The sequence below is a fragment of the Crocodylus porosus genome, unplaced genomic scaffold (genome assembly GCF_001723895.1).
Source record: "Crocodylus porosus isolate Cpor-Errol unplaced genomic scaffold, CroPor_comp1, whole genome shotgun sequence".
In the NCBI taxonomy this organism is placed as follows: domain Eukaryota; kingdom Metazoa; phylum Chordata; order Crocodylia; family Crocodylidae; genus Crocodylus; species Crocodylus porosus.
This window is the reverse complement of record NW_017728907.1, coordinates 13483834-13495016: the sequence shown is the minus strand read 5'-3', so window position 1 is coordinate 13495016 and position 11183 is coordinate 13483834. Positions and strand designations below refer to the sequence as shown.

Here is an 11183-nt window from a genome sequence, read left to right as displayed (position 1 = left end):
GAGGGACATAAACAAACATTTGGGTACCACTCTACCCTTCCTCAGTTCTTTTTTCCTTCATTTTTACTACATTTATCCTCATAAACACATCTGTGGGGTAGAGAGGTGTGGCTATTCCATTTTACAGGTGGGGAACAGAGGGCATTTTTACACATGTAAGCGCCGCAGCGCTGAGCACTTTGTAAAGTGAAAACAGTGCTGCAATGCCTTCATTGTATAAGTGTTGAAATGTATGTCAATGCTGAGAAAATGGCAGTGGTGTACTGTTAAACTAAAAAACATTGGAGGTGCTTTAGTTCAAAAGTGCACTGTCTCCATTTGCTGCACACTGATGCACACTTTACCACTTATACAACTGCACACAGCTCAGCATGGTGTGTGTCAGCTCACATGCAGAGCAGACTTAATTGAGTCTGTTCTGAGCCTGCTCTGAAGCGGCAGATCTCCAGTGCGCTGCAGAATGAAAAAGTATGCGTATAAATGCCCAGAAAGACTAAATGATTTGCTCAGTCACCTAGGAAGTCTGTGGTAGACCACAGAAACACCCATGTCTCCAATATCCCAGTCTGACATTCTCCCATGACACCACCCTTTTTCCCCTAGCAAATAAAATTCAGTTTAGAAAACACCAATTTGAAGAAATCACTTGAGCTATTCACACACATACATTTCTGTCAGAGTAGAACTTAACATTTGAAAAGAAAAACACGTAAGTCATTTTGGGCAACTTGTTGCATAACAATTGTTAAAAAAAACCCCAATCAACGTACTTAAAAGTATAAAAAAGGATAGAAAATAGTAAGATGTCATCATCAAGTATTACCAGTGCATCCTAACTTGAATACTGTCTTTGGATATATTCACCCACAAAAGGATACAGCATATATTTTATTTCAAAAGACCAGAGAAGAGCAGTGAAGTTAATCAGAGACATGCAAAATTCCAGAATGGGAGGGTTTAGATCAGTGAGGGCCAACCTTTTTTGCAGGTGTGCCATAAATTAGCTCCACACCCTCTGAGTGCCACTCTGATTCCTTTTCTCCTGATGTGCTGCTGTGCTTCCTGCTTGATCTGTTGCTCTTTTTTCTGCTTCATACCCTGCACTCCCTGCCTGATCTACTGCTCTGCTTTTTGTTCTCTGCCATACCTGCAGCTTTGCTTCCTGTCCCATCCCTGCAGCCCTGACCAGGAGGACCCCTGGGGACTGCAGAGCCATTTCCCTGTCTCTGGTCTGTTCATGTCTCCAGGCAGTTTCACTGGGAAGTGTCCCCTGACTTCTTGGACTGATTTGAGTATGGACACTGTCTGGTATGCTCGGCTTGGTGTCCTTCCCCGACTTGAGCACTTGTTTTGAACTTATGACCTTCACTTCCATCCCTGTTGTCTTTTATTTGTCCCAAGCAATCAGTGACATGCCCTCAGGTGACCCCCATCAGCAAGAGGGGGCTTATAGCTCTACTTGGTGAGCTGCAGCCCACATTCCAGAATAACACAGTACAAGTCCTGTCCTCTCCCTGATGCCCTGGCTGGGACAGTCCCCAGGAACTGTGGGGCCATTTTCCTGTCCCTGGTCCATCCATGTCTCCAGACAGTTTCACTGGGCAGCATCCACTGGCTCCCTGGACTCAATGGAGGGCCAGTGGGCACAGGTTAGTGTGCTATGCTCCATGTCCCCCTGTTGGAGCACTTGTTTTAAACCTCTGACCCCCCTCCCATCTGTTTCCTCTTCAGCTGTCCCCCAAACTCAGTTGGCACACACCCAATAGCCCCCTCTAACGACAGGTGGGGGTAGCTGACTGCTGCTCTGTGGGCATTAAGCTGTGTTAACCTTGTGTGTCACACAGGCCTGTCCCCTCCCTATCTGCAGCGTGCTACGCGGGCGGCCTACTTGCAGCACCCGTGCCGCAGGCCTCACCCCCGATCTACAGGTAAGACCTTGAGGTCAGGGAGCCAACGGGGCTGAGGTCCTGAGGTGTTTCCTGCTGCAAACAATGAAGGCTGGAAGAAATACAATGAAGAACACGAGCGGGTAAGAAGAGCTCTTTAAACTGGAGGCGAGCAGCCCCCAACAACCTGGCCGTGCCGACGTCCAGCCGGAGCACGAGGCACGCCCCGCTCAGAACACTGACAGCCAGACAGCAGCCCCAATTTCCGGTTCCTGTCCCCCACTTCCGTCCCGTGAAACTCGGGGCAGAACCACTTCCGCCCTCACCACTGCGAATGTCCTCTTAAGGAACCGGAAGTTGTCTACTTCCTCTTACCGGAAATACGTCACCAGCACACTACCCAGGGTGCTCGGAGAGACGCTTGTTTCTGGTTCTGAGTGGCCTCTTTCATTGGTTGGTTCTTCAGGGCTGTTGCTCGGGGTGACGCGCTGCCCGGCAGTGATTGGTAGGTGTGTGCGTAGGCGCAGTTGGAGGACTCTGCTATGGCGGGGAAGAGCGTGGTGTTCGTGACCGGCAACGCCAAGAAGCTGGAGGAGGTGGGGGAGGGGCGTTTGGCGGTGGAGGCAAGGGGCTCTGGCACCTCAGGCAGCGTCATAGTTAGAGACCAGAGTCAACGCGGGGTGGGGCAAGGCAGGCCGTGCCCCTGGGAGCCAAGGATCCAGGCTGCTCCTGGGCACAACAGGCACCGGCTCCCCTACTGCTGCTGGGTCAGCGCCAGCCCCCAGAGCATTGTGGGCACCAGGTCTGTCACGTTCATCTGCACCTGGGCCTGAGACCCCACGCAGAAGAACTGGACTCTGCCCTGCAGCATTCTTCCCCGAATAGTCCCAGATCAGTGCATGTCTCGGAGCCAAGTTACAATCTGCTAAACTGAAGACTCTGCTTGGAGATTTGTATTTTAAGTGCACCGCATGGCTATAGGACATGACCCAGAGGGGTGATGTGGCTGAGGGCCTATCTAAGATCACTAATTAACAGAGTTAATTTACCTGTAAAAAAACCAAAAAAACCCTGCTTTGCTGAGCATTTCATTACCCAGACTCTACTATGATTTTTTTTCCCCCCAGATAAAAGTCTTGTCCAGTATTTTTTTTCATGGCATTTATCTAAAACTTAGACAAGTGATCTTTACAAAATATAAAAGTTACTGTAGACAAGCTGTTTACATCCTAACCTCTGCCACTGTTCTCAGACACTAAATGCTTCGACTTCCTGGCAGTGGTGATGCATGTGCACCCCCTGAGAGCGCTGGTGCACCCCTGACAGCCAGTGTTCCCCACTTAGGCCACTGGAGGCAGGCAGCAGCACTGGTGCCCCCCTGCCCCCCAACTCCAAGAGTGCTGGCTGGGGAGTAGGGGCACCGGGAGAAGCCCCGGCTGCACTCTCGAGTGGCACAAGTCAGCTGCAGGAGGATGTGTTATCTCCCCTGCCCCCTTCCCCCAGTTGCTGACTGGCCGCTGGGTAGGGAGAGGGGGGCAAGTGCTCCCCCCGACTAAGGAGGCACCAGTTGCCCATGCTTCCTGGGGTTTTTTTCTTTCTTTAAATCTTTCTTGTCCCACAGCATAAATCAGATATTTCCTTTAAGACATGACTATTCTCATAGGAAAAGAGAAATATAATATGGTCCAGTTTACATGGACTGTGGGGAATTACCTTCCTCTGTAACGGGGGGTGGGGGCATGGCCCTCTGTCCAGGATCCCTTAAGAATATGTAAACCTTTTATAAAAGCAGGAGGTTGGCTGTTGTGGTTCTGGCTTTACCTGTGGCAGGTTAGGGTGTTGTGTCTTGTGTTGCATCTGGGTTAACAGGGTAGTTTTACAAAGAGTTTAGATTATGGATTTGTGTGGGATGGTTTGAATAGGGATGATGCTGCCTCAGGCAAGGGGCTGGATTAGATGACCTCTGGAGGTCCCTTCTAGTCCAATTTCTCTGTGATGTCTATGAACAGATGGATGCCATCTTTCCTCAGAATTATCTGAAGGATCTTTCTTTTTCATTCTAAATAGGTCATTCAAATTCTAGGAGATAAGTTTCCGTACAGTCTGGTTGCAAAAAAAATTGACTGTAAGTGCACAGTTTTTTTCACTTGTTAATTGCTGACATTTTAAAGGCCTAGTAGCCATGTTTCAAATGATTCCCTCCCAACTTTTTTTTCCAGTACCAGAATATCAAGGAGAACCAGATGAAATTTCCATTCAGAAATGCAGGGAAGCTGCAAAACAGGTAATTTCCTTTTTCTTTTTACCACTGTCACAGGTTTTATTATAACATTGCTTCAGAGTAATCAACGGTTTTGCTTAAACGGCCTGCTATGACCAACAAGCATAACAAGGCACTTTTTGGCTAGTGGAAAATTAAATGCTCATGAACTGACTGGGTCCAATGGAAGGGACTCAGGATATTTAAATATAGCTATAGAAGAATGTATCACTGCCCTTAGGGGAATCCAGGTCTGGCCCACAAAAGGACTGTATCTGACCTGTAGAACCAGCACGGTAGTGCTGCCACGTAGCTGCAATCAATGGCAGGGAGATCCATGATGTAAGGTGCCATGCAGTGGCATGTGGCAGAGACACAGATTGGTGGCAACTGGCCTACCTTAAAGCTTGAATTAACAAACTTCATTAATTTGGCTTGCTGCATCTCAGAGGATGGCCTGCCTTAGATCTTTTTCTGATCTGATACAAGCTGAGAATGAGGTCAGCTTAGTTGGTTTGGGAGAATGCTGCTACAAGGATCTCCATCTCAGGCAATTCATATTCTTGTCTTTGTAGCACAGGAACAATGTAAAGCATTTTGAGTGTGTGATCTGTAGTCCTCTGGCCTCCCATATCCCTAGAACACAGTTCATACCTGTTTGTGAACTGACAGGGCTCCTTTATTTCTACCTTATTGATGGGTAATGATGTTGCACCCTGTTAGCCTCTGATTTTAACAGGGTTCTTTAAAAAGAGCCTGTAAGAAATTTTTTTTTCAAAGACAACTTGATTGTGGATCTGATGAAAGACATCAGTGTGGACATGCAAAAAACCCCCTCCTTTTTCAGATTCTGTCATTTCCCAATAAAGAAGGAAGGGGCCCACATGAATTATTCAGATTAGCTCTGCTCAGTGATCTAAAGCAAAACTTTTTTCTGCTTTGGTAGTGTGACTACCAGCTATTGGTGGTAGGAATCACAGGCTTTTTCACCTGCTTTCTCATATATAGCCTCAAATTTAAGGAGTTTTGGTGCTTTGTTTTCATGAAGCTCTTAGCATTTTGTGGAAATAATGGTGGTAAGAAAAAAAGCCAGCTTTGGAAAACACATTGTCCCCTTGAATCTAATGATTCTCTTTCTATTCCTTCCACTCTGCAGATCCAGGGACCTGTTATAGTAGAAGACACTTGCTTGTGTTTCAGTGCCTTGGGGGGACTCCCAGGACCATACATGTAAGTGAAGCTGAAATTCATGTATACAGTTGTGCAATAAAATGAGATTGTTGGGAGTGCTTCATACATGGCTTTCAAAACTCCTTGAACTCTCTTCTACGTTGCTGTTGTTCTAGCTCCTACAACTTCAGCTCAGACAAGGAGGATGGAGATAAAATTTGTACTTAGGTGTTTCTTGTTTTTATGTATGTTACTCAAAAATTATTGCTTGTGACATGATGTACTCCGAAACTGCTGCTCCCTGCCCCTGTACCCATCTTTTGGCCTGGCCTTGCAGAGGACCCCACATGAATTGATCTTTGCACCAATTCAGACATTACCAGCAGGATCAGCTTTTGTGATTGGACAAAAATCATCCCCAACACAACTACATCAAAGTTATTACACCAAGGAGGAATTCTGCCCATTATGCTTCAGCTACAGAGAAAGAGCTACTATAATCATTTTTTAAAAAATTCAAGTCACAGGATTTGTATTACTGCATAATGGGAATATTGAGACTGTTGTAGTTCAGTGTGTAACAAGATTTCCAAATGTAGAGGCTTTTAACTAGGCTAACAAAGTTCTGCCTTGTATCTTGGCACTGTCTTTTATTTTACAGTTTCTTTAACATTATCTCTGCTTATTCAAGGTACTAGTGCAGGAAAGAGAGAAGCTGGCATATGACTATATTGCAAGATGATTCACATGACTATAGGACTGGGCATAAGATCACTCTCCAAACATGAATGAGTTCAGTTAGCTAGTTGACAGGAAAGAGCTGATTTAATTGTCACTTGTGATGTGCCCAGAGTTGCACAGCAACTTGAGAGAAACCCAGCTCTCCTGAGTTCCTTAGGTCAGCGTTTTGCAACCCCTGAGTCACGACCCAAAAGTGGGTCACAAGAATATGTGAAAGGGCCACAAACAAACTTTAAAAATGGATCAAGCTGTAAAAATGGATTCTCTTGTAAAGGAGAAAAACATGGGAGCCCATGGGTTTTCCCTTGGAGGCTGACACAGTTCCAGCCTGCAAGGGGCTGTCTGGGGCCCCCTGTGCCCCACACACACTCTCCCTGGCCCACACACTTGGGGGCAGAGAGCACCAGGTTGGGCGTGAGGGGCTCTGGGTCAGCACTGGTCATCAAAGTTTACAAATGGGTCTTGGTACAAAAAAGATTGAAAACAAATAGCAAAAGAATTTTAGGCCAGAAAGCTACAGAAGCATGCATTTAAGAAACAGGATCAGATTTTATAGTGAACTTGAAGATGGTGGACCTATGAACCTGCACAGAGCTCCACTGATTTTAGTATTACTCCCAGGAGTGCCTGACTTCCTGGTGTGATGGGTAAATTAGTATTTTACAGCACAGGATTGGTGGTACTAGGAAAACTGTGAGAAGAGAACCCTCAGTAGAATGTTACACTAGAAATGTTTCCATTGATGATAGCAATGACCAAAAAGTAACTTCCAGCTGACATTTGTTCTCTTTTTCTTGTTTCAGAAAATGGTTTCTAGAAAAGTTAAAACCAGAAGGTATCTCCCTCTGAATTATTGTTCAATGTCACTTCCTGATCAATGATAGCAGGTTCCTGGGAAAGAATGCCACCTTGCAGCAACACAATACAGATCTCTTTCCCTTCAAGGTTTTCATGCCATTCTCCTTGCCTGGTTCTCTTTCTCTCTACCTCTCTGTCCTTAGCCCTCATCTTCATCCGTACCTTGTTACAAATGAGCTCATCTGCATAATAACTTCTGCAGCTGTCTCTGTGTTGATGACTTGCTGGGCCTTGCAGCTAAATATTTCATTACAAGGGTATTCAGCTCAGGCTTCCTGTCTATCCCAAGACATTACTTTTTGCTAGATAATAGTCACAAGCGTGTGCAATGGGAAATAGACTGACTGAAAGTGAGGGAGATGTAGTGTCATTAATATCAGATGAATAAATCTTCAGTAGAATCCACTTAAGACATCTGTAGGCAAGAACATAAGACCATGAGGCAGGCATCCATTTAAATCATGCAAATGGCTTCATATTATGCAAAGCTATTTCAGAAAATAATGACAATTTCAGAATAAAAACATTTTGTGTGCAGTGATTATTTGCTGGACAACATGACTTCTCTACAGTCATAAATGGTGAGTTCAGCAATGCTGCCATCAGTTATGTATTTTTCCTTCCCCCCCATGTTGTTTAGTTTCCTACTCATTGTACACCAAATGGTTTTATTTCAAAATGGCTGTTACATTGGGCTATATCAAATGGTTTTTATATTAAAGCTATTACTTAGACTGATTCAAACACACCTATTAATTTCTGTGGGAATAGCATGCTCTCACCTGATTCAGGCTCCTTACTTTATTACTCGGAGCACATTGCAGCTAATAACTCTCTTGAAATTGACAGGATCTGTGCATTTGAAGGTTGAGTATAAGTGGTTGCGATGGGCTAAAAGGATCAAGCCCCCCATTCCACACATCAGCGAATACAGGTTTTGATTATCTGACTAGGGAATTAGACACACAGGGATTTCCCAGCACTTTGAAAATAATAATTAACCCCCTTGTAAGATTGCTGGAAGTGCTGCAAGTAGAATGCAGGTATCCCAGTCACTGGTCTCCTGAATTATCCACAGGGCACCCCATTTGTTGTCCATGTAATATGATCACCCTAGTTAGTGTGGGTACAGTATGCAGGAGGCCAAGCCACAGGTTGCCAGATATTACTTACTTGATGTGTTGCATTTCCTCCAGTTCTTCACAAATCACTTCTTATCAGTGGCATTTAGTTGACAGAATACCTGTTTTGTTTCTTAGGACTGTACAAGCTGCTGGCGGGGTTTGAGGACAAGTCTGCCTATGCTGTTTGCACCTTTGCGTTCAGCTCTGGAAACCTGGAGGACCCAGTGAAGCTGTTCAAAGGCAAAACTTATGTAGGTATTCACATTGCTGTACAGATACAGGTGGCTCACCTGTATTGGGATGTCTGTGTCCATGTTTAGTTACCTAAATTTGTGACCTTGTTTTTTCAGTGGATCCTGTGCATCTGCAGCTCCCATAGATTTCCATGGAAGCTGAGTGTTCAGCTCCTCTGAATATCAGGCTATTTATCTTGGTGTCCAAGAGGACCCAGGTTTGGCCCAAGGTTCTGAATGTTCAGTGGTGTTCCATAAGCTTGGTGGCCTGTGCAGTCCTCCAGGACCCTTACAGCTATAAGCTAAATGTCTAGTTACACCATAACAGTCAGCTAACACCAGTTCCCAAGGCCTTTTATGTAGCTATGTCTAACTCATATTTGGGGGTTGCTTTTTCTCTCAACTCTTTCTAACATGGCCATAACTTCCTGGTACTGAGACGCACAGAAATGAACAGAGCTGCACAGCTGACTTGTCTTGCCTGGATCTAGCCACAATCTTAACTCCACCCAGCCTTTAACCTTGTTGCAGTTCCTCTCTCCTGATCCCCCAGTATGTTTTGTGTAAAAGAAGGCAGGCTTATTTGGGCTGACTCGTTCAAATGTTCTAGGATGGATGTGTTTATCAGAGGCAGTAGCGAAGGTTAGAGGGACATGCAGGAGGGATGCATATGGGTATGAAAGGGTGGTGCACTGAAATCTGGTGGTCTGCACTGGTCTTGTCTTGGGAAAACGCTAATATTCTGTCAAGCATTGGGCTCTTGATTGTTTCAAAAAGCAGGGATCAATGTAAAATGTTACTGAGTTTGTTTTCAGTACGTGAGAATCTAGAAGGTAAATGTTACAAAAGGTGATGAAAAACTTTTTATTTCTTCCTCCTTGAATTGGCAGGGTCACATAGTTGAACCTAGAGGCCCCAGAGACTTTGGCTGGGATCCATGCTTCCAACCTGATGGTTATGAAAAGACGTAAGTGACTTTTCTGTGTTTTTTGAAGAGCAGGCAGCAGAACTTGTGTTAAGTATTTGCTACCGTATAAAGTGGAACCTGCTGACTGCAGATTTTGGTAAAGAGAAGGTGGGATGGGATTAAAATAAAATCCTGGCTCTATGAAGCTCTGGTTGAAGTGTGGAGCAGTACTCCCTACCTCAGTCCATCTCAAACTTCTAACGCATTAGGACAAAAGAAGCAAGTTGTTCAGCATATTGTTGTTTCCTGTCATTCCAGCTTAGGACCATTCACAGACTAGTGAGAAGCAGCTGCTGGTTCCTCTGTCTCTAGTAGCTGCTAATAGTGAGATTGTTGAAGTTCACTGTACAGTTTTTTGGTTGTTTTTTTGTTTTTTTAATTGAATCTGAACCTAGGTAAGCTGCATCTGTCTGTAGCATTGAAGAAATGGGTTGCATGGGAGGCCTGATTTTTTTTTTTGTACTGAATTTGGGCAGTCATTTACAGTAACGTGAAGTAGCTTTTTGTTAGTGAAAATGATTGCACAGGGCAGCAGAGATTCAGGTGTGTGGTCTGAGAGACGCTTTCATTCTACTGTAAGATTTTCTCCATAATTAAGATATGTTCAGTCTTGTGGCCTCTCAATATGGTAAGAGAAAGAGCTTAGAAAGCAGAACTTGCCAAGAGAACGGGCTTTAGTTACAAGCAGAAATTACATTACGGCAGGCTTTATGATGAGAGAGAGTCCATAGTCAACATAGATGACAGCATCTGTCTATATAAGACATTCAAGGGTACCGCATCTGAAAATGAATACAATCGGTCATAAAAGGCATATTTAAAGCTTAGCATTATGAGAACAAATGGAGAGGCATTTGTAGTTATAGTTTAGAATTCTGCTTTGTTGGATCTATGAATTTTCTTATTTTCTTATTTTTCCTAATCCCCAGGTATGCAGAATTGCCTAAAGCAGTGAAGAATTCCATCTCTCATCGCTATAGAGCACTAAATGAACTCTCCAATTACTTCATCCAGCAGAGTAACTCAACAGATGCCACCTCCAGTCCCAGTTAGTTTTTTTTTTTTGGAGCCTGTACTTCATACAGAAAGCTCTGTGTAAAATGTAATGTCCATTTGTAGTTGTTTGTACAGTGTGTACATTAAAGCTATTCATTTTAAAGCCATGAATAGGTTGTGTTCTTCCATTTCTTTTCTTCTGAAAAGCACCTGCAAAAGGTAAGAGATCTATATTGTTTTTTAATTGCTGAAGCGCTCACACAAACATTTTTATATCATTAAAATCTCACAGCCAGTTTGAACAATTTGCTGAACTCTTTTTCTGATTTTTGTGGGATTGGTCTATTAAACATGATTTTGGCAGGTTATGAAATAAGATCAGTGAACCAACTGTTGCACAAGATTACTACTGGATGGTAGACCTGTACGAAATAGCTAGTATTCGCTTTGGATTTGGCCGATTTCGAGGGACAGTGATTCGATTCGGCGATTCGAATCACTGTCCCAAATTGATTTGGCTGAATCTGATTTGGAGATAATCAGCGGAATCTCCAAATCACACAGGCCCCACCCACCCCAGCTCCTGGGTCTTTGAAAAAGAAAAAAAAAAAGCCCCAACTTACTGGCTGCTGCCAGGTGGGGAGCGATTCCCCGCTACCCCCCACTGCCTTACGGGGGGCTCTGTCACGAACCCCCCGACCCCTGCCTGTTCCCCCAACCCCCGCTATGGCTGCCTCACTCACCCCAGCTCCTGGCCCTTAAAAAAAACCAAACAAAGCCTCAACTCACCAGCTGCTACCTGGCAGGGGGTCAATCCCTGCTGCCCCACACTGTGTGAGCCCCCAGAAGCCCTGAAGCTGCAGCAGCAGCCAGTGAGTTGGGGGAGGGGGGGCAGCTACTGGGGGGTTTTCCTTAAAGGGCCAGAGCTGGGGTGGGCAGGGCAGCCAT

The 11183-nt window shown here is 44.8% G+C and overlaps 1 protein-coding gene across 1 annotated transcript; it reads left to right on the top strand.

Moving 5' to 3' along the window:
- Positions 1-2397: 2397 nt before the first annotated feature.
- ITPA (inosine triphosphatase) lies at positions 2398-10406 on the top strand. Its single transcript, XM_019530786.1, has 8 exons — positions 2398-2482; positions 3954-4011; positions 4106-4170; positions 5303-5376; positions 6861-6892; positions 8175-8290; positions 9163-9239; positions 10169-10406. The coding sequence occupies exons 1-8, from the start codon at positions 2429-2431 to the stop codon at positions 10290-10292; spliced, it is 600 nt and encodes a 199-aa protein (XP_019386331.1). The 5' UTR covers positions 2398-2428; the 3' UTR covers positions 10293-10406.
- The last annotated feature ends 777 nt before the right edge of the window (positions 10407-11183 follow it).